Genomic DNA, 22,095 nt, shown 5'->3' with positions numbered 1-22,095 from the left:
AGCAAAAATAAATGAAATTAACCTGACACTATTTTACTCAGTCAACCCAAGATAGCATTTCAACATGCAGACGATACAAAGCCACTCTCAATGAAACAGTTGACTGTTTTGTTCGGTGTGTCCTGTGTGTTGGTGGCGCATCTTGCCCTGGCCACTCAGTAGTCACATGCGGGAGTGAGTGGCTACCACGCCAGACCGTGCGGGTTGTGGATGCAGTGAAACAGGAAGTGTGGGGAAAAGAGCCGCGTGTGGGACTCCACAGGGAGGGTGGCCTGGGAGGCCTCAGCGGGGTCAGGCTCGGGAGAGCAGCTGCAGGGGGTGCCTACGCACCTGGCCCCCGGCCTGCCCTGGCCGTGGCTGTCTTCCTGGGGCAGAGGAGAAGGTGAGCAGTGAGGGACACTCCTGGTGTACCGGGCCCCCACACCTCGGGGAGCGTGCGCCTCACCAGTCTCCCAGCGCAGCTGCTCTGAGCTTGCGGGGTGGGGGCGGGGGGCAGTAGGGTGGGCAGCAGCGATGCGAGCTTGACAGGGGAGCGCATGCGCTGACCGCTCACCCCGGGGCTGAGGGGTGACCCAAGGGGAGGGGCAGAAAACGCTGGGACTCACAGCTTGGAACAGAGGGCTGCCGGAGTGTCACCATCTAAAGCTTCTGAATGATGGCTTTTCTCCACGCATCGTTCAGGGCCAAGGAGAGGCCCCTCCCTCCTGCCACGCCACACACAAGGAGCCTCTGCGCCAGCCTGGGGCCCCGGCTGGGAGTGTCCGGCCACGGACACGGCAGAAAGCTTAGGGGTTCAGCAGGCTGAGGCCCCCCACTCCCTCCCTCACTGGCCTCTCAGAGCTGGGGGTGGAGCTGGGGGCATCGAGAAACCACCCCCTCCCCAAAGCAAACCTTGGTTTGGCCCGCCCAAGCCTTCACGGTGCCCCACCCACCCCCGGTGGCCACAGGCGCAGTGCATCCGTGTGCCTGGGCGGCCGGGCCCACCCCGTGTCCTGCTGCCGCCCAGACTGAGCCCCAGGGCCCTGCACTTGAGTAAACCCAGGACAGGAAACAGGCCCAGCCAGAGGCCAGGGGTCTCTCCAAGGGCCAGGGCCAGAAGGAGTGGCTTGAGGGGAAGACCTCCCAGGCCAGTACTGGGCTCAGGCCCACACCGAGGGCGCGAGTGTGGGGGTCATGGCTCTGCACCGGGGGAAAGCTTCGGAGGGCAAAGCCGGTCCCCAGCCAGACAAAGGGAGGGACACTGCGGCAAGCAAGCCAAACTGGCTCTGGCTGCATTTATTACAAAACAATGGCTGTACGTCTGGAGTAGAAAAAAGATCCCTGATGGCCCCGGACGGCAACGGCGCCCGCAGTCCCTGCCCCGGGCGCTTGGGTTTGGCAGGTTCAGATGCGCAGGTCCCCAGCCAGCAGGGCACTGTAGCGCGCAGGTGTGAGGGGCAGGTAGGCGCCCGCGGCCTGGTCCAGGACGTAGAGGGGGTCCGACAGGTCGCTTGGGTCGAAGCCCTCCCTGGTCATGCGGACCTTCTGCTGCTTGAAGGTCTCCGTGGTCGCCAGGGACGCCTGGGGGTGGAGGCAGGGGAGGGGGCTGACGGAGGAGGCATTCGGCCTGGCCCAGGGGGAGAGATGGAGCACGTGTGTCTGGGAAGTCCACAGAGGACCGGCTGGGGCCCCTGTGTGGCGTCGGGAGACCCAGCGGGGAGGGGTGGGGACAAGAGCGGCGGTCACCTGGAGCCTTAGGAACCGAGGCCGGGCGTAAGGCGGCAAGTTCTCGGAGACGTGGGCGTAGAGCTCCGCCAGGTCCAGAGTGTGGGGGGGACGCAGAACCAGGGCTGCCATCCCCGCCCTGCCCTCGTGCCCTGGAGGGAGGGAGGTGAGTGCGCAGGGTCAGCCCTCTCGCGCCTCACACCCTGGGGGGCACCCCCCCCTTCCACGCCCAGGCACCTGGCACGGCGACGCCATAGACGTTGACCTCTTGGAGGAAGTCCAGGGCCTCGAGGACCTCCGCCACCTCGGTCGTGGCCACGTTCTCCCCCTTCCACCTGCAGGAGGGTCAGGGGCCGGGGCGGGCAGAGAAAGGCCGGAAGTCACAGGGGCAGCCTGAGACGGGCCCGAGTGCCTGGGGGGGTAGGCAAAGGGGTCTGCAGATGCCTCCTGACTGGACAAGGCCCTGGCCCAGCCCCAGCCCAGGGAGGTGAGGTCTCTGGGGTTTGGGCCACGGAGAGCATGGGCAGGTACCTGAAGGTGTCGCCAGTTCGATCATGGAAGCGGAGGAAGCCTTGGTCATCGCACACCAGCAGGTCCCCTGTGTTGAAGAAAACATCCCCAGGCCGGAAGACATCGCGCAGCAGCTTCCCCTGGGCCAGCTCCGGACCCCCGGCGTAGCCCAGGAAGGGGGACTGCGGGCTCACGGGGGCCACCAGCAGCCCTGGCTCACCTGGCAGAGTCACTTGGTTAGAGCCTCCTGCCCCCAACGCCACCCACCAAGTATGGCCCTCCTGGGCCAGCCTCACCACCCCTGCCCACCCAACCTGGGTGCGAACCTGGAGACGTGGCCACACAGTGGCCCTGGGCATCCCGAGTCGGCTCCCCTGTGGCGACATCACAGCGAATCAGAGAGAAGGGGAAGACGCGCTGGGGACGGCAGACCCAGCACGGGGTCACTCGCGCTGCCCAAGCCCCCTTCCCGCCGGCCTCCCGCTGCTGATGGGGTCTCAGCATCCCCCCCTCTGCCCCTCACCCTGTACAGCCAGGAGGCGCGTCCCACGGCGCCCCGCTGCCCTGTGTAGTTGAAAGTGGCCACGTTGCCCTCGGTCAACCCGTACGTCTCCAGCACCCGCAGGGGCCCGAAGCGTCGCACAAAGCGCTCCCAGGTGTCTGCGCGCAGCCCACTGCCCACCGCCAGCCGGACCTTGTGGCCACGCTCTGCCTCCGTCTGTGATGGAGGGGAGGGGGCAGGAGCTTCAACACGGAGCCGCCAGCTCCCCAGCGCCCAGAGCCCTGCCCACGCCTGTGGCCTCCCGTCCATGCTCCGAGCACCTGCAGATGGCCTCTACCATCCCGGGCTCCTCGTCCGTTCTCTTCTCCTTGCTGCTTCTCCCTCCAATTCCCAGACCGCGGCCTCCGTGCCCCCTGGCGGCGCCCCCGCGCCCACGCACCGGGGGCTGGTTGACGAGGTACCGGCACAGCTCCCCGATGTACTGGAACACGGTCACCTCGTGCCGCTGGCAGTCCTCCCAGAACTGCCCGGCTGAGAACCTGGACTTCAGCACCACCGTGGCCCCTGCCGGAGACGGGAACGGGAAGGAAGGGAGGAGGGTGAGAGTGCGGGCTGAGTGGAGCCCCAGCTGCTCCTTCCTGGACACCCAGGGCCTTCGGCTCCCTGGGAAGGACACCTTCAGCAGGCTAGCCAAGTCGCTCCTGTTCCTCTTCCCGCTTCCCATCCCCACACCCCCAACCCCAAGTCCCACTGCCCCTCTGATGCCGGAGTTCCTGGGGTTCCGGGGAGATGGCAGGCTTAGGTCTGAGCAGGCAGGGCTCTTGTTCCGCACCAGGGGCCCTGCATCCTGCCCCCCTCACTCCTGCCGACCCCAAAGGACTCAGAGCGCCCCCGGCCCGCACCCCACAGCAGGGGCTTCAACTCTGCTGCAGACTGACCGATGCCCAAGCAGCCCACGACACCCAGCAGCGAGCCCGACATGTGGTAGAGCGGCAGGGCGAGGTAGATCACGTCCTCCGGGCGGGCGCCGCACAGCTGGTAGAAGCCCTGGCACTGCAGGATCTTCAGGTGGCTGATCCGAGCAGCCTTGGGGAGGCCTGCGGGGTGGGTGGGGGACAGGGCGGGCAGGGGCTGAGCCAGGCTGCCCCCTGCTGGAGAGGGGAGGATGTGCTGCTGGGATCGGCGGCCTCCCTGGGGGGTGGGAGGGGAGGTGCCTGATCCCAGACCCCTGCCTTCCGCTGCCTGATGTCCAGCCCTCACCCGTGGTGCCGGAGGTGAAGATGTACAGACTGGTGTCTGCCATGCTCTGAGGGGCAGAGAGGTATCCTGGCACTGGCCCCTCCGCTTCTGCAGCTGCCCCGGCCAGGATATCGCTGATCCCGGCAGGATGGCTCACGGGGCCTGCAGCCCACAGCTGGAGGCCCATGGCCCTTAGCTCCGGCAGGTCAGGCTCCAAGGACTCCAGGAACTCTGGAAAGGGTGGGAAAGCACAGTCCCGCGGCTCTGGCACTACTCGAAAGGCTTCTCCCTTCTTAGCCCATCCCGCCACGGTCTGGGGCCTGGAGCGCGACTCCCTGAGGATCCCTGGGGAACCAAGGATTCAGCCCCAGCCCTAAACCCCGAGGCTCTCCTAACCCCAGGGTGATGTGCCCTGAGGCCCAGCTCTCAGACCCAGCCGTCCCCGCCACGCCCCTCCCCGCGGCAGCCTTACCTGGCGCCAGCACCAGGGCGCGCGCACCGCAGCTGCGGAGGCAGTGCAGCAGGGGGCCACGGCGTACAGCGCTGGGCACAAAGGCTGTGCGCAGGCCGGCCTTGGCCAGCCCGAACCAGAGCCACAGGAACTCTGGGCTGGCGGGGAGGAGCAGCGCCACGGTCGCCCCGGGTGCCAGACGGGCCGCACTGCACTCGGCAGGCGCCCGGCCGCTTCCGGCCGCAGCGTCTCGGGCGCTGTGCGCGCTCCGCTCGCCTTCCCCGGCGCTCTCTGCGCTTCGGCCGCCGGGTCCCCCATCCCAGCCTAGCGCGCGCAGGAAAATGCGCGCAGCCCGGTTACTCTGGCGCTCTGCCTCCGCGTAGCTGAAGCTCCGGGCGCCGTGAATGAGAAAGGTGTGCTCGCCGCGCTGCCGCGCCAGTTGCGCCAGGCGCCAAGCCAGGCTGCAGCCCCCCTCCGGACCTTCCCGGTCGGCGGCAGCCGCGGCCAGGGCGCGAGCTCGAAGAGCCCTTTTGCAGCGGAGAGCGCGCACCGTGAAGGCCAAGTCTGCGGCGAGCCAGCGCAGCTGTGGCCAGCGGTGCAGCTTCAGCAGCAGCAGGGGCAGCAGCAGCAGCAGGGGCAGCAGGAGGAGGGCAGCCATGGTCGACACCGGTTCCAGCCTCCGGCAAACACCCCTCAGAGTCCCCTCCGAAGGATTGGGGCCGCTCGTGCTTGCTTCGAGACCTCTCTTTTCCGGGAGCGCGCGTGCGCGCGCTGGCACACGCCCCTTCCCACCCAGGCCCCCACCACTCCCCACGGGCGGGGAGCAGAGGCCCGGGGGAGTGCGTGTAGGGGGCGGCCCCCCCGGCTCCCGGCCCTCCCTGCAGCCTATGCTCCGCCCTGGGCGCGCTCCCAGACTACTCCGGCCCGCACCCTACCCCGTCCTGGGCGTCCTGGGCGGTGCTTGCGCCTTCCCTGAGCCCAAGGTCCTGTCCCGTTTTGTGTGTTCTTTCTGCTCTTGGGCAGTTTAGGCATGGACCGGCATGAGCGCCAAAGCATTTGAAAGGAAATCCATGTTTCCCTCAGCATTTCTCATTTCTACCCGAGATGCAGGGGAACCACTACTCTCCCCCAAAAAGTGAAGAGCTTGGTCCCTGGCCCATTCACTTCTGCAAGTCCTGGCACGCTGGCCAGATGCACGCCCCTCCAGCTGCCAGCAGCAGCAGCCCCAAGGGGCGGGCGGGGGCCACGCGACGGCAGTAGGGGAAAGGTGGAGGCGCAGGCTGCCAGATCTCTGGGGGGCCACGCGGAGGCCCCTCCCTCCGGGCACGGGTACAATTACTGGGGCCTGCCAGCGAATGCTTTCCACCCTGGTTTTAATTGGGGTAGAGGAAACTGCGGAAGGAGAGGAAGGAAAAAGAGGCCCCCGGTTTCAGATTCAAAGGCAGAAGTAGCGGCTCCGAAGGAGGGGCGCGGGATCCTGCAGGCCCATGTGCAGGCCACACAGGACCTGTCCGGCCTCGGCCCAGCATCGCTCCTCTCCCAGCCCACCTGGTTGGCCCAGGCAGCAGGGGACCAAGGCACTCTTGTGCTGGGGCCCGCCCGGGTAAGGGGTGGTGCTCCGGCCCTGGTGGGTGACTCCCCCAGGCACACCTCTGCCCCAGAGCCAGGCGGGAACATCCCACCCCCACCCCAGGGCAGTCCTCCAGCCGCTGGCAACCACAGACCTAATCAATGGAAGTATGTCAAAAAATTAGCTTTTGGAAGCCTCCAGTTTCGTAATAAGGTGCAGTACAGACAGGGAGATGGTGCCAGCATGGATCTCTGCATGGACAGCTCGGGCCTGGCTCATGCCCCGGGAAGGGGGAAGGCTGGGGGAGATGGCCCACGGCAGGGCGCCTTCTACACATGCCCGGGATACACAGGGACAAGGACGTTCTGGCTTGTTTTATTGTCATTTAAAAACAACTTTTAAAACACGATTATCTCTGCCAAAAGGAAAAAAAAAAAAAAAAAAACCCAGAACCGAACCAGGGAAATGGGCCATTTGAGGGTTCTGGGGAACGCGCCTCTGGGACTCCCCTGGGCTCTGGCTCGGCTTCTGAGGTGCCAACCCCAGCCCCAGGGTGTGCCACGTGGGGTGGCAGCCTCCCTGTGGGCTTCCGTCCTGCATGCTGGTGGCATGTGCCCCTGGTGACGATGGGCCGCCTGGCCCCGTCACACCAGACACCCAGGTCATACTGGCGTGCAGACAGTGACTCGGGTCTGTTCAGAGCAAACCGAGACCTGAATGGGGAAGCAGGAGCCACGCGAGCCTCTTCTCTCACCGCAGCTTTGGGAGGTGGGGGGGCAGGGGGCAGCCTCCAGCTTCGCTGACCGTGGGAGGACGGGAGGGGCCAGGCCGCATCGCAGCTCACCCCCGCCAGGCAGGGCTTCGGGGTGGGGACAGGGGCTACCCTGGCCACCTCCTGGCCCCTATTAACCTCTGCTTCACCAAGAGGGGGCAGTCCAACTGGGGTAAGGGCGGGCAACACAGGGCCTCAGTCACTGTCAGAACCCACTGCAGAGGACCCTTTCCGTTTCCGCTTGGTGGGCTTTGGCTTCGTGTCTTCCTCCTCCTGGAAGATTGGGGTGGGGGAGGGGAATGAGCAGCCTGGCCGCTGCCCTGCCCAGCTCCCACTCTCCCCCCATGCACTGCTGTGGGCCCGGCTCCCACTCCCCCGCGCTGCCGTGGGCTGGGCTCCCACTCCCCCACGCACCCCCATGGGCCTCACCGAAGCGCTGCTGGAGGCTGACTCCTCCTCGGCGTTGGGCGGCTGTGTGGCGTTCTTCCGGCTCCGAGGGCTGGACAGAGCTGCTTTCCTCCGACTCTTGGGCGGCTTGGCCGAGGAGTCCTCGTATTCCTCGGCCAGGGAGAAGAGGTCGCTGAACCTGAGGAGGGAGGCGCTCAGAGCCCGGCTCTCGGCTTGCTGCCACCTGCTGCCCTCCTCTCTGCCCCTGGCACAGGACTTGCACTAAGATTTACTTATTTTCAAGGCAGAGAGACAGTCTTCTATCTGCTGGTTGGCCCCCAAATGGTCACAACAGCCAAAGGCTGGGCCAGGCCAAAGGCAGGAACAGGAATTCTATCCAGGTCTCCCCCGTGGGTGCAGGAGCCCAAGTACTTGGGCCATCACCTGCTGCCTTCCCAGGCACATTAGCAGGGAGCTGGATTCGAGGCGGAGAGTTGAACCAGCACTCTGATACGGGCTGCTGGCATCGTAAGCAACGGCTTAGCCCAGTGCATCACCATGCTGGCCCCAGGGTCTTTGACCTCAGCAGGCCTCTCTCCTAGGCCTTCTCCCCATGACTTCCCGAGGCCCAAAGTGGGAGGAGCCTTACTTCATCTTGTGGGCTTCATCACAGCTCGCCTGGACGTGCTGCAGCGCCTGGAGAATTGGGGTCTGGCTAAAAACTAGAGGCAGGAGGAAGGGAGAGCAGGAGGAGGAACAGTGAGCCGACTGAGAGCTTATTAAATAGCACCCAGGGGCTGCATTCCCCAAGGGGTTTGGGTTCCGGCCCCAGTGTCCTGCCCCTGCCCCTGCCCTGCCCCAGCTCGGGGTCTGAGAGGCCTTAGAGAGAGGCTGGGCGGCATACAGTTCTGCTTGGTGTTCGTCAGGTTGAGTCGCAGGCTGTCCAAGTGCTCCAGGATCTGCTCCAGTGTCAGCTGGGCCAGTTTGCTGCTGGAGCTCCGCAGGCTGCATGGGAGTCACAAGAGCCAGGCTGAGCCCCAAGGGAGGGCCCAGCAGGACGGGATCCTCCCGCCGCCAGGTCTCCCCTCAAGACAGAAGCAGCTCACAAGGGGAGCACCACAGGCCTGCAGCCACAGGGCCCAGGGGCAGCCCTGTGTGCCTCCGACCACTAGGTGCCGCTCACACACCAGGCAGCGGCAGAGGGCGGCCCGGGCCCACGCCCACCTCTGCCGCTTGCGGGGGAGGCTGTTGTTCTTGATGAGCAGAGACTTGATGTGCTCGGCCAGCAGCTCGTCGTGCTTCATGCACCAGTGCCGCAGGATGCTGGTGGTGAACTGGTCGTCGGGGTGGCAGGGCCGGCTCAGCACCATCTTCACCATCTCCTCGCTGGGCCTGGGGGGGGCGGGGGCGGCGCTGGGTGCCAGCCGAACAGCTGGCCGCCAGTGGTTGGATCTCCCCCACTCGCTGCTTTCCCAAACGCCAGCCCCTACCCTGCCCTGCCCTGGAGTCCCGTGACAGCTTCCTGCTCTCACATCCCCTCACCCTCTTCTCTTTGGGCCACGGAGGCCAGGAGACAAGAAGTGAGACTCTCCTGTTTCTGTGGCACGTGTGTGTGTATGTGTGAGGAAGGAAGCCCACGGCTCCTTCTCCACTTCCCCCAGAACAGTCCGGAAAAGGAAATGGGCCCAGCAGGCAGAAGGACAAGCAGGAGGTGTGGCGGTGGGAGGGCTGTGAAGGGAGAGTCCCCCCATGGTCCTCTGAACCTGCCACTTCTCGGACACTGGACCACGTCCAGTCCCCCAGGCGAGAGAAAAGGTGGAAGGCAGGCACGCAGGAAGGAGAAGCCACGCGGCTGTTGCCCCATGTATCTGGGGGTGCTGCTGGAGTGTGCGATGAGGACAGGCATCTGCCCTCTCACCCTCCACGCAGGAGCGCAGTGGGCCCCGCTGGCTGTGCTCTGTGCAGGCCAAGGGGCAGGACTGTGGCGGCCCTCTACGCTGACCCTTCCTCCTCTTGGATTAGCCTGTGGTGGCCTGCAGAAGGGTGGGGGTGGGGCTGGAGAACTGCTGTGGCAGCAGGAAACAGGGATGTCCGGTCCCCACCTCCAAGGGCAGCTCCTGGTGGGCAGGGGGTGAAGTTAAGAGGAAGCTCGGATCCCATGGGAGTTACTTATTTGTAAGTCACTGGGGGAAGGGCAGAATGAGCAGGAGTCAGTGATAGGAGAGAGCAGAGCAAAGCAAGCAGGATGGGGCCTCAAAAGCACAGTGTCTCTTGAAATACTGGGACGGGGGTTCCAGAGCCCCCACGGTGGGACTCACTTCTCTCTTCGGAGCTGGAGCAGCAGGCAGGACAGGGCCTCTGGGTGCTCTGTGGGAAAGAACAGAGGCTGCTCAGGGAGTGCAGCATTCTGGGAAGGACTTGGGGTGCCTCTCCATCCTAGCAGCTGCTGGAAGGAGCAGCCAGTCCCAGATGAGACCCAGCCCCGTGCCTGGCTCACAGCGAGCTGCAGGGCTCATCTCACAGGCAGAACTGACAGACTGGGGCCTGCCCGTCTGCATGCTGCTGGGAGGGGAGTGGTGGGCCCGGGCGCATGCTCAGACGCCTCTGCCTTGCCCTGGCTGGCCAGGGGTGCCTTCTCCCCCACACTCCCACACAGCCCACAAGCAGACTCACCTTTATACTTGAGGTGCTGCAGGATGGGGATGATGGTCTCCAAGGGGATGTTGTGGGCCAGGAACAGCTGCCAGGCACAATACTGCTCAAAGGTTTCCCAGTCTAGGCTTTGGACTGGAAGAGAGAGAAGCAGCATCTCTCTCTCTCTCCCTCCCTCTCCCTCCCCCCCCCCCCCCCCAGCTAACCCATTGGGACTACCAGAACCCTAAGTAGAGAGAGTACAGGAGTAGGGACAGTAACCCCAAATCTAGGCTTTTCTCATTCCACACAGTGCTCATTTCCAACATCTTCACACAGCTTCCATGTGCCCGTCAGCCACAGTTGGAGGGGCAGCGCTAAGTCTCCATTTTACACAGCAAAAAGCAGAGATCCGGAGAGACACTGCCCAGGGCACAGAGCAGAGTGGCGTGGTGTTCCGCCCGGACTTCCCAGCCCCAGAGCCAGCCTCCACGCTACTGACAACACTCGGGGTGGACAGCCCAGCTCCTCTCCCACATCTCTGGATGGTGTGGCCACTTACTGAGTATGTTGAGGACCGAGTCTTTCCGAAACATGACCAGGTTCCCCATCATCACATGGCAGACCAGCTCCTGGAGCTGAGGAGCAGAAGGAAGGCAAAACAATTAGCTCTGTGAAAAGCCAGGAGGCCAGCGTGGAGGGAGAGGCAAGAGGGCCCACGAGAGGAAACGAGAGGAGTGAAAATCAAGCTGATAGGGACAGGGAGCAAGCAGCGACAAGGAAGGCTGCGTCTCTCAAGGATGACGGAAGAACCACAGTTTTCTCCGGGGCAAAAACATCCATGGAGACTCCTCCCCACAGCCTGATGGCAGAGGGAGACTGGGCACCTGCTGCAGCTGGCCTGAATCTGGGCCCAAGGAGGAGGTGGCCAGGCCCTGCACCGAGGGGTGGGCAGGGCAAAGGCAAGGCAGCATGCTGAGGGCTGAGTCTCCCGCGTGTGGTGGGAACGGAGTGGAGGGGAATACAAACGGGACCCAGTTCAGACCTGAGATGGGCTTCCGCCATCTCTCGGAGCCTGTGTAAGGAGAAATGGCAAGGGGAAGGCCTGTTGACAGCTAACAAACAACCCCCTCGACTTCTCGTGTGCATACAGGGGTGCCCAAAGCACAAAGAGAACAGGAGGAGCCACGTAAGGAAAGCGCCTGGAGGCAGAGTGTGCCTACAGTGTATGTGGGTCAGGAGAGGAATCAGGCCCGGACGCCTCGGTCCTGCCTTCCAGGCTCTTCCGGGGGTGTCAGAGCTCACTGCTCACCTGGGCAGAGTCGATAACAGCCACGATCATGTTCAGCAGCTCCCCACTCCTCAACGTCTCATCTGGAAACTAGACAGAAACAGAGGCAGATGAGGGTGGACCCCTTGACTTTTTTAAAGATTGATTTATGGATGTGTGTATATATATTTATTTACTTGAAAGTCTAAGTGACCTGGGGACGGGGGGGAGATACTGAGACCTTCTACCTGCTGGTTAACTCCCCAAGTGGCCACAATGGCCAGGGCTGAGCCAGGTCGAAGTCGGAGCCAGGAGCTCCATCTGTGTCTCCCATATGGGTGTCAGGAGCCCAAACGCTTGGGCCATCCTCCGCTTTCCTGGGAACATTAGCAGGGAGCTAGATTGAGAAGAGGAGCAGCTGGGACTTGAACTGATGCCCACATGGGATGCTGGCATCACAGGCAGCGGCTTAACTTGCTGTACCACAACACCAGCCCCTGAGCCCTTGACTTTTTTTTTATTTGACAGGTAGAGTTATAGACAGTGAGAGAGAGAGAGAGAGAAAGGTCTTCCTTCCATTGGTTTACTCCCCAAATGGCTACCATGGCCAGCGCTGCACTGATCTAAGGCCAGGAGCCAGGTGCTTCCTCCTGGTCTCCCATGCGGGTGCAGGTGCCCAAGCACTTGGGCCATCCTCCACTGCCTTCCTGGGCCACAGCAGAGAGCTGGACTGGAAGAGGAGCAACTGGGACTAGAATCTGGTGCCCCTATGGGATGCTGGTGCCGCAGGCGGAGGATTAACCAAGTGAGCCACGGCGCCAGCCCCTGAGCCCTTGACTTTTATTCACAACACAATCCCCTACTTCCCTATCACATGCTCAGGGTCTGGCTGGATCAACAAACATGGTACTAACAAAACCCCTGAACACTCACCCAACAGCTACGAAGGTGGCAATCCAGCCTTAAAGCCCTCAAATTTTAGCAATTGGTTATTTATTTACATTTATTTTTTATTTATGTGAAGGGCAGACAGACAGGACAGAGAGCCTCCACCCACTGGTTCACTCCCTAAATGCCCACATCAGCTGGCACAAAGCCAGAAGCCCAAGACTCAATCTGGGTCTCTCACACGGGTGGCAGAGCCATCATCTGCTGCCTCCCAGGGTGCACATCAGCAGGGAGCTGGATCAGCAGTGGAGCCAGGACTTGAACCAGGCATTCTGATACGGGATGTGGGCATCCTGGGTGTCGTCTTAATCACCGTGCCCAGTGCCTGCCCCAAGTTTTGTGATTTGTGCGTGCATACCATGAGGGGTACTGGTGTACAGGGATGGAGGTGTGTGTTAAGGAAAGGCGTGGGAGCTATGCAGAGATAAGAGGGAGCTGAAGGGGACTGGACATGATGGCTGGTTCTGTGTGGGAACAGCAGAACACCAAATACCTGCATCCCAGCAGAGAAGAAATCCTTTCTATGCTGACCCTCAGTGGAAACAGAGGTGTGGAGACTGTTTGTCTGAGGGGGTGTGTGGCAGTAGGCGGGGCCCCATCTGGAGTGGGAAGGAGTAAGGAGAGGGCGGTACCTTGGGTTTGGTATCTGAGCACCCACCAGTGCGTGGCTGAGCTCACAGTTCTTCCTGTCAGGCCCACACCCTGGGCCCCAGTTTCCCAATTCCTGGGAACTGTCACCAAGAGAAGGAAGAGCTGCTCCTTCCTCTTATATCTTGGTTCCTAGCAAAACTTTCGCGTGAACCAGGGGAAATGAAAGTGAGCTTCTACCGCATAAATCCTGGTCTGTGGGAACCATCAGAGAGAACCTAAGGTGAGCTATCAGAGGAAACCCAAGCTTAGGGGCTCTGTCCTGGGTCCAAAAGGACTGAAGCTGAGGAGTCAAATCTGTAGGCCCAGACCCCAACTCACCCTGCTAAAGCAGAGGAGAGGCCAGCCGTGAAGTGGGGAGCAATGGAGCTAAGCGGCTCGGGGTCACGTGCCATGCTCAGAGCCTGCACTGAGGTGGCCAGTCTCCTGGGAGCCCTCGCAGAGCACAGACATGGCTGCGGCACTGACCTCTGTGTAGATGGAAGGGGTGAGGTGGCACAGCAACCGCACGTCGTCCTCCTGGCAAGCCTTCATGTCCATCATTAGGCAGGTGTGCAGGTCGCCCAGCTGTGTGGCCTGAGCAAACGACTCGTACAGGTTCATCTTCCCTGCTGCGGCTTTGCTGCAAGACCGGTTGGGCTGAAGTCAGCAGCCGGCCCCCGAGCCCCAAACTTCAAACGCCCCTGAAGGAGACCCCCCACTCCAGAATCCCTAGACACCCCATGCTGATCTGTCCCATGTCCCTCCCGTTTTTCCCCAGGGCCTTCACAATTTATGGGGCAACCAGGGGACATTCTCCTGTGTCCCCACCCTTCCAGGGCTCCAACCAGGATTAGTGAAGCTGCTGACTAGTGAGAGTCACGGCGAGAGAGGGAATGCTCAGGCCGAGCTGCACAAGGTTTCTCTCTGGCCGTCTGGGCTCTAACCCAGAACATGCCTCACGATGCACATAAAACTAACTCAAGATCGCTTACAGGCCTAAATGTAAGACTTGAAATCACACAATTCTCAGAAGAAAACACAGGACACCAAAGGCCCAAGTGGCCAATGAAGAAACTGGTAGATCTGACTTCAGAAACACTGAACACTTCTGTATTTCAAAGGATGCCATCAAAAAGGTGAAAAGGCAATCTGCAGAATGGGAGAAGATATTTGCAGATCGTGTATTTGGTAAGGGACTTGTATTCAAGGTATATAAAGGGCTCTTAAAAGGATCTGAAAAGACTTCTCTCCACAGAAAATACACAAATGGCCGGTAAGCACAGGGCAAGCCGTGCGACATCAGCCTCAGTGAAACGCAAAGGAAAACCGCACTGAGACACCAGGTTACATGACGAGAGCAAGTGCTGGGGAGCAGGTGGAGGAATGAGGACTTTCACACGTTTCCGGTGGGAATGTAAAACGGCTGGGAGACAGTCTGGTAGTCCCTCAGCAAGAGTGAGTTGCTGTAGGACCTCCCAGACAAGGCTGTGTTCTCCTGCAGTCCCAGCTGTGTTCCCAGGCCACTGAGAGCTTACAGTCCACACAGAAATTTGTACGTGGATGCTCACAGCAGCTCTGCTCACCAGAGCCCGAGATAGGAAGCAACCCAGTGTCCAACACAAGCCAAACAAAATGTGGTCTGTGCACACACTGGACTATTATTTGCTCACAGAAAGGAAGGAAGGACTGACACATGCTATGACATGGTTGAACCTTGAAAACATGTTAAGTGAAGACAGCTAAGTCACAAAAGAACGCGCAGTGCATGGTTCCATTTACACAAACCATCGGATCAGTGAGCCTATAGAGGCAGAAAGCAGAGGAGTGGACGCCAGGGACTGGGAGAAACGGAGGATAGGGAAGTGGCCGCTAACACGTATGCATGGGGTTTCTTTCCAGGAAGACAGAAATGTTGTGCATGAGAGAAGAGCACCAGCTGCAGAACTCTGTGAGGGTACCACAACCCACCCGGCTGCACACTTCACACAGCTGACTTGGATGGTGTGTGCGTTCTACCTCACTACAGCTGTTGTTTCAAAACAAACACTTGCAGGTCCTGGTGATGACAGCCAAGGGTGGGGGAGACAGTGTGGGCAGCGGGGCTTTCCCGGATGCTTCCTGCCCCGTCCTGAGTGTGGGGGCCACGCTCACCTGGCCCTCAGATAGTAGAGCAGGTGGTAGCCGATCTTGGGCTGCTTCTGATACAGCTCAGAGAGGAGGTCCAGGAGCAGAGAGAAGCTGCTGTTGTCTTCCTGCATCTGGCACAGGTTCCTGGAGGTGGAGAACGGAGGAGAGGGCTCGACGTCACCACGGACACACTCCCCGGGCTGACATGGGCTGACGTGGGCTGTCTGTGCCTGCTGCCGTCCGCCTCCTTCCTGGAAAGGGAGGCCCATCACCCCAGGACAGGAGTGCACGTGTGCGGGCGGGGCTTACCTGAATATCAGGTAGAGAGGTTTCCCGACAGACTCCTCCAGGGACCTATGGGAGGAGGGTTACATATGAGGGGCCATGCGTGCGTGTGTGTGTGGGGGGGGAGGGCTGCAGGCAGAAATTAGGGAGGACCAGCTTGAGGCGAGGTGCCAGCCTGCTTCTTTTCTGCCCCGGAGCCCTGGTAATAGCAGAGACAGGCCCTCACATGGAGCCCCCGTCTGCTGTGCTATCCCCACTGAAGGTGAGACTCCCGCCCTTCAGGCAGAGGCCAGGCCAGGGCCCCATTCCACTGGGAGCAGCAAAGGCTGGGGCTGTGAGGCTTGGCAGCAGAGGCCAGAAGCACAGGGAGGAGATACTAACCCACCGCTCCGGGAGCCCCAGCCCTCAGCAGGCAAAAGTAAACACGTGCTTAAATGCATCAGCATATGTGAGCATGAAGCAAACAATTTTTAAGTTCACAGCAACAGCCTACTGCACTTGGCTCTAAGAGCAGCCTGTGGCTCCTGAGGCCCGGGGTCAGCAAGATGAGCCTTACTCCTCTGTGATCTCCTCCGGCAGCACCTCCCCGCGGAAGTGGGCCTTGAAGAGCTCCTGCAGGCAGGAAGCCAGCACAGACAGCTGCTCCGAGTCAAAGTCTTCCTGGGGGGGAGAGACAGAGGGGGGTCACTCCTGCCCCACTCCTCCAGAGCCTTGGGATCATCTGCTTCTACCTCTAGGATAAACAAGCTCCCCACCCTGCACCTCCCATCAGCTGGGACCCACATGGCGGAGGGGAGGGGGGTAGAGGAGGAAGCAGTCAGTTCCCGGGGAGACATCTGTGGGGGGGCTCTGAGTTGGGCAGGCTGGGCTGCTTCCTCCCTAAGGGACTGGGTTCTTCCTCACCTCCAGGACCTGGTCCACGATTTCCTGCATGACCTCACACTGGGCTTCCGTATCACTGCAGTGCACAAGCGAGAGGAAATCCCAGGGATGTAAATGATAGCAGAGGGCAGGACGCACGCCCAGAGCACTGAGCACCAGCACACTCACACGCACAGACAGAACAATGGAGCTCCGTGTCAGACACGGCAGAGATGGCAGGGCTGGGCAGCTCTGGGGCAGCATTTCTGCTCTGGGCAGAGGCCCAAGGAAAAGGGAAATCCCCATCAGTCCTGCTTGGATTCTCCCAGAGTCTATGGAGAGGGACCCTGAGGAGTTAGGACATGAGGCCAGCCCACTCACAACCCATGTTCCCCAGCACAAACTGCACCGTCCGGCCACGCCCGTGGAGCCTCGCTGGACTCCGCGGCTGCCATGGGGCCTGCACCCACCTCCCCTTCTGGAGCTGGAGCACTTTGTCCCTGAGGGACTCATCCAGCTGGTCAAGGTAAGGGGTGATATCAACCGGCTCCTCCACCACCGTCTCCTTGATAGGGTGGAAGCGGAACTCTCTCTTCTTTCCTGAGGGGAGTGAGTGGGGGAGGAAGTCAGTCTGCCCAGAAGCCAGCCAGAGACAGTCCCCTTGACCCACGTGTCCCTGCCTCACACCTGCGGTGTGTGCCTGCTTATTCAGGGCTGTGCGAGTGCTTAAACCTCCCCCTGACTGCGCACAGGCCCAGGAACCAGTTCTTCCCTGCTTGGCCCCACACTGTTAAGTACAGACTCTGCACCCAGAGTCCCATCCAGGAACCCTGAAAACCAAACTTTACTGCAGGGAGGCTGCTCCTGGGGACTGCTCCTCCCAGGGTGCCTCACCCTGAACCACCTTGGCTGCCAGCCTCACCCTTGCTGTTGAGCTCCTCCTCGTCATCGCTGAAAGCCGCCTCTGCATTGTCGTAGCAACCTTCGTCCTTGTCCGACAGATGGTTGTCCATCTCCATGGAAACTGGCTCCTCAATTTTGACTTGGGAGTAAAGAGAACGTCTGTGTCCTCTAGCACGCCCCGTGCTTCTGGGACGGGGAGACTGGAGGGCACGTGGGGGAGCCTGGAGCCCTATGACCTAAACGGAGGACTGGCTCTGGAAAGACAGACATCTTGTCCTCACAGCTTCCAGGCCCTGCACTGGGATGGCCACCAGGGATCAGAGCAGCACTGGGCAGGACCCTTCTCTGCCCAGCTCAGGATCAGCGAGGACAGTGAGGCTGGCAGTGGTCCCCAGTGCACGTTAATGCAAGACCACGTTGGGAGGGACTGCTTTGCTCTGCTTACTCCCCATTCCAAAACAAAAAGCGTGTGCGTGCGTGCGTACGTGTGTGTGTACGGGAGGGAGATGGCAGTCTGGAGTCGGGAGCAAGGCTTGAGACCCACCATGACGACCCCTTAGGGCTGGGAAGACAAGAGAATGGGCAGTGTCAAAGGCAGAGACGCACATTCTGTGAAAGGCTTCTCCCTACCGAGAAGTCATTCATGGAGAATAAGAAGAATTAACAGAAAGGTCAGTGAGGGTCAGGGAAGATGAGAAGAAGTGAGAACTGAGAGCCAACATAAAAATGAAGAAGATGAAACGGGGAAAGATAACCGAGATGAACAGTGTCACAGAGGCGCGGAGCCACATGGCAACAACCTCCTCAACAAGGCTCAGGCTGGAGAGCCTGGGAGGCCTCCTCCCTCTTCGAACACAGGTGACAGCATGGCGGCGGGGCTGTAGGAGGCATACCTTCCACTGGGGGGGACGGTGAGCTGCAGAACTCAGGAAACTTCTCTCTCAGCATTGCCCGCAGTTCCTTGTCCAGTTTAGGGTTGTCAAACAGGGGAGCCAAGTGTCTAATGCAGAACACAGATCAAAGTCAACATCAGAGCCCCTCATTTCCAACTCACCACGGAGTTCAAGAGAGGTCTAAGCCCCATTAGTACAGTGTAGCCACTCCCAGATCCTTGGAACAGAAGGCATCTGAAGCCCTCTGTAACACAAACATGAGAGAGCAATTGCTCTAGAGGTGAAGAGAACATGGGCCAGCAGTCCGTGGAGCAGTGTTCTTTATACCAATCCAGGGAAAGGGCCAGGAGCGCAGCGGCAGTATCTGGGCAGGCCTGGCCCGCCAGCAGCTGGACCTCAGGAAACCTGGGCACACAACCCTACCCCAACCTTGCCCAGAAAGTCCTTACGCCAAGACCCGCTTCTCCACGATGTGGTTGAGGGAGGAAAAGACACCCTGCCGCACGTGGCCCTCCAACGGCGGATAGAAGTTGGGAATGATCTGGAAGGGAGGAGGGGAGGAAGGAATGGGCACAGAACTCTCCATCCAGAATGTTCTGGATGCAGCTTTGGTTTTGATCAGGGGACGCTGGGGATTATGCTGCAGACACGACAGAAGGGTTCTTGACTATTCCAATAGAAAACTCTCCTCTACGAGACTGGACTCTACAGACCTGAGACATCATCCCTGCAGCTGAGAAGCCCCTGGAGAAGGGGAAATGTGGAAGGGAAGTGTTCACTAACTTGGGGACAGGACCCACAAGCACAGGCAAGGGGCACCAGGGAGACCCATTTGGGGAGACTGGGGGATACACTTCACTCTGCCCGGTCAGGAATGGGGAGAAAATGGGCGCTGGCACTCACACGGCACATGAAGTCCAGGAGTGTGGCAGTGATGGCCGGGTGGGGCTTCATGGAGTGATGCATGACCAGGATGGCTGGTTCTAGGGAAGGCAGAATTAAGGGGCACCCCCCCACATCAGGCAGCCCCTGGGGAATGCCCCATCTGACTCCCCGCCCCCGTTCCCTCTGAGCTGTAGACACAAGAGCAGACAGCCCCTCTAACGGCTCAGCCCTCCTCTCCCTTGTCTCCCAGTGTTCAGCTTGGAGAAGGGATGTGGGGGAGGTAAAGCAGGCTGTGGGTGAGCCTCTTCCTTGCCTGCTCCACCCCCCTCCACCGCCTGCTCTGAAGTCCAAGCACAAGGCTGTTGGGAGAAGGGGGTGGAGTGATGGCTTGGCCTCATCAAAGCGATTTTCCTTCTGGGTCAAGGGAGACTGACGAGGAACAGCGGAACTGCTCCCAGATAAGCTGCCTCCACTCCAGGCAGCACTGCGATTTATGAATGCCATCACCAGGACAAGGCAGTGGGGCTTGGGGGTGGGGCAGTGGCACGGCCCAGTCCAGTCACATACCTATGTTCATAATGCTGTCTTTGTCTGGGCTAAAGAACAGCCAGTCGTAAAACAAAGCCAGCTTGGCATTAGAAGCAGCAACATTAGACTGGAAGAGAGAAGGGGGAAACAGGGCTGGTTTCATCAAATCAGCCCCTGCCCTTGGGAGGCCCAAGGCAGATTTCAGGCCCCTTGGCTGATCCTGGTGGAACCCCACAGGGGTAGGGGCACCCGTCTGTGCTGTGTGAGTGGCCCTGTGGTCTCACCCACCAGGGGCACCGGGGCCGTCCTGGGTCCTTCAAACTCCAGACGTACAGAAGTACACATCCTTGATCCCCACCAAGGGAAACCCTTAGACTGAGGACTGCACTGACCACCCAGAGCTGACAGGCGCACTCCTGACGAGGGGACCCCGAGAGGGCCAGCTGTCTTATCTGAGTCAGCGCCAAGGACCCAGGCAGATGGGGAAGGGAGAACCCCTCACAGGAGGTCAGGTGCCAGCCAGGTGCCAGAGAACAGCTTCCCACCCCAGGCACAGGGAGGAGCCGCTTTCTTCCCTGTGCCTTCACTACATTTGGAGAAGGAAATATCCAAAGCTGATGCCAAAAGGCACAGGGCTGAGGGTCTAAAGAATGGCCACCCTGAACCTGAGGAAGGAACGATTCACAGGAATAACCATGTCAGGCAGGGATGCCTTAGGTTGACACTAATGTGGTAGATGAACCACTCAACTCCAACGCCAGGTGGGAAATCATGAGTGGCACTAAACTTCTTGAGACATAAAAGGAGGGGGGGCAAAAGGATGAACTATTCAGGAGAACCACGGGGAAAGAAGGGCCTTGAGGGGTCAGATGGCCCCGGGGCATCCAGAAGCAAGGAGATAAGGGGAACATGAAGGGAGAGGCGCCTTGGCCACACCGTGTCCTCCACCCCAAGGCCTAGCTGCTCACCGTGCATGTCGTCAGAAGCCAACCAATGATGGCCCATCGGGGCAAGATATCTGAACTCAGCACTTCATTAGAAGGGTGGACTACCCCACAGATGTAGCGAATGAGGTCACAGCGCAGGGACTGACTATCTGGAGTCGACAGGTACTGGCGCTGGAACCAATCCTGATACCGCTTTTGTTGACCGAACCGCACCTGGGAGAAGGGAAAGTTGGAAAAAAAAAAAACTTGGAAGCAAGGGCGGGGTCCTGGGCAGAGGAAACGAGCACCACTCAACTCCGGCCTGACCCCTACCTCTGTTTCTTCCCACCAGTACTCATTAGCTCACCCTGTCTCTCAAGACTTCCCTTCTTTGGGAGGACATCTTGATTTTAAAAAACGCTCTACGTCTTTCTAGCTTGCCTTGCATGCCAGTGCAAACACTCTCGCTGCTATCTGATGCCACATTTACCCCTACCTGCGGCTGCACTCCATTTCTGGCTCTTCCTCCTGTACCAGTCACTAATTCTCCAGGCGTAAGGACACTTTTCCATTTCCCTGAGCCACTGGTAAACGGCAGGGAGAGTGCCTTAAGAGCAGGAGCTGAGCCTGTTCAGCAGAGACAGCTCCCTGACACCGGATGACCTAACTGGACCAGTATCTACGGCACACACTCTCCAAATCTTACTGTAAGCCCAGCCCCTACACAGACCCTAAATGGCTACAAAATACAACACTAAATAAGGAGAAAGATCCGGTTTTTCTCCTCTTCCCCTATCAGAACAATCAACCAAAACAGAGCAGAAAGGGAAACAAAAAGATAACATCTAGACCAACATTGTCCAACAAGACTGCAATGATGGTGGCCACAGACACTTCAAACTCAGCCACTGCAACCGAGACACTGAATTTTAAGTTTCTACTTAATTACAACTAGGTTCACTGGCACCGCACATGGCTGCTAGCTATCACATGATACAGCACGGACCTCATTAGTTTTCTTGGATCACTCAGGAAATGCAAAACTGGTTAGGACGGGGTTCCCTACTAGCAGATTGGCTGCGGAGGGATTGCCCGGGAAGTCTGCTAAAACCACAGACTCCTCAGGCGGCTTCGCTGGGAGTGAGACTCAGGAAGCTCCACCTTTAGGGTGCTCACTCCTTAAGCAATTCTGCATGATTCAGCCACAGCGGCACCCACGATGAACACATTCTTTTTCTACCCTTTTATAGCACACTTCACATTTGTAAATGACAGTATTTGTTTATAATTGATGGTTTAATGACTGCTTTGGATAGACTGAAAGCTTCACCAAGAGTTAAAATTGTATCTTACTGTACTCCCAATCCTTAGCATCATGTCCAATGTGTAGACACGAAAAAGAACAAAGAAAAACAGCCAGCAGTCAGTGGTAGATCCAGGCCACCATCCATGTAGCCACCACACCACTGGTCAGTACTCAGTAGTAATAGACCTGCAGAATGAAGAAGCCAGCTAGCCCCTGCACCTCCTCTTCCGGCTGCGGCAGGTTGGCTTACCCGGGATGTCATAAAGAGGAGCTTAGTCTCCATGTCTGGGGTTAGACGGCATGCTAGGAATTTTCGAGATGTTCTTGACTGAAGAAGCTGTAGGATACCTAAACCAGGAGCAGAAGGAAACAGAAAAGAGAGGGGAGGCACTTGGGGCACTGGTTAAGAAGTGCTTGGGATACCTACACTGGAATGTCTGGGTTTGGGCCCAGCTCCACTCTCTCCATTTCAACTTTCTATTAGTGTACACCTAGGAGGCAGTAGGTGATGGCTCAAGTGCTTGGATCCCTACCACCCACATGCAAGATCCACATTGGGTTCTGGATCCCTGGCTTTGGCCTGGCCAAGTTCTACCTGTTGTGGGCATTTGGGAAAGAACCACCAGATAGAAAATTTTTTTCTCTGTCTCCCTGCCTTTCAGATTAATAATTTTTTTAAAGGAAGTAAACAAGGGTGGGAGAGAGGGATTAAGGGAAAAGAAAAGCCTGGGAACTGGAAGAAGTGGAAGGTAGTTAGTGAAATTGGG

The 22,095-nt window shown here is 59.5% G+C and overlaps 2 protein-coding genes across 3 annotated transcripts in view; both read right to left on the bottom strand.

The window, feature by feature from the left end:
• Positions 1-1,269: 1,269 nt before the first annotated feature.
• SLC27A3 (solute carrier family 27 member 3) lies at positions 1,270-5,223 on the bottom strand. 2 transcript variants are annotated; one of them, XM_062193633.1, is made up of 10 exons: positions 4,428-5,223; positions 3,977-4,186; positions 3,655-3,813; positions 3,156-3,280; positions 2,738-2,932; positions 2,541-2,631; positions 2,236-2,434; positions 1,942-2,039; positions 1,726-1,856; positions 1,270-1,560 (listed from the first exon to the last, which is right to left on the bottom strand). In XM_062193633.1, the coding sequence occupies exons 1-10, from the start codon at positions 5,062-5,064 to the stop codon at positions 1,384-1,386; spliced, it is 2,022 nt and encodes a 673-aa protein (XP_062049617.1). In that variant the 5' UTR covers positions 5,065-5,223; the 3' UTR covers positions 1,270-1,383. The 2 variants fall into 2 exon arrangements, with proteins under 2 accessions (XP_062049617.1, XP_062049618.1); XM_062193634.1 differs by lacking the exon at positions 2,738-2,932.
• Positions 5,224-6,335: 1,112 nt separating this feature from the next.
• INTS3 (integrator complex subunit 3) overlaps positions 6,336-22,095 on the bottom strand; it is a 42,418-nt gene continuing 26,658 nt past the window's right edge. Inside the window, exons 9-30 of the mRNA XM_062192292.1 lie at positions 21,579-21,676; positions 20,065-20,256; positions 19,136-19,223; positions 18,587-18,666; positions 18,133-18,224; positions 17,684-17,790; positions 16,810-16,929; positions 16,358-16,487; positions 15,930-15,984; positions 15,583-15,686; positions 15,051-15,095; positions 14,766-14,885; positions 13,101-13,254; positions 11,079-11,147; positions 10,329-10,404; positions 9,809-9,922; positions 9,454-9,502; positions 8,360-8,527; positions 8,040-8,140; positions 7,785-7,857; positions 7,178-7,334; positions 6,336-7,021 (exon numbers count right to left, since the gene is read on the bottom strand). Of these exons, the coding sequence (XP_062048276.1) occupies positions 6,944-7,021; positions 7,178-7,334; positions 7,785-7,857; positions 8,040-8,140; positions 8,360-8,527; positions 9,454-9,502; positions 9,809-9,922; positions 10,329-10,404; positions 11,079-11,147; positions 13,101-13,254; positions 14,766-14,885; positions 15,051-15,095; positions 15,583-15,686; positions 15,930-15,984; positions 16,358-16,487; positions 16,810-16,929; positions 17,684-17,790; positions 18,133-18,224; positions 18,587-18,666; positions 19,136-19,223; positions 20,065-20,256; positions 21,579-21,676 (2,270 nt within the window). The 3' untranslated portion in view covers positions 6,336-6,943. The remainder of the gene's footprint in view (positions 7,022-7,177; positions 7,335-7,784; positions 7,858-8,039; positions 8,141-8,359; positions 8,528-9,453; positions 9,503-9,808; positions 9,923-10,328; positions 10,405-11,078; positions 11,148-13,100; positions 13,255-14,765; positions 14,886-15,050; positions 15,096-15,582; positions 15,687-15,929; positions 15,985-16,357; positions 16,488-16,809; positions 16,930-17,683; positions 17,791-18,132; positions 18,225-18,586; positions 18,667-19,135; positions 19,224-20,064; positions 20,257-21,578; positions 21,677-22,095) is intronic.

This window comes from Lepus europaeus, chromosome 5, assembly GCF_033115175.1.
Source record: "Lepus europaeus isolate LE1 chromosome 5, mLepTim1.pri, whole genome shotgun sequence".
In the NCBI taxonomy this organism is placed as follows: domain Eukaryota; kingdom Metazoa; phylum Chordata; class Mammalia; order Lagomorpha; family Leporidae; genus Lepus; species Lepus europaeus.
Note: the sequence above shows the minus strand (reverse complement) of the source record. Positions and strands in the feature narration are given on the sequence as shown.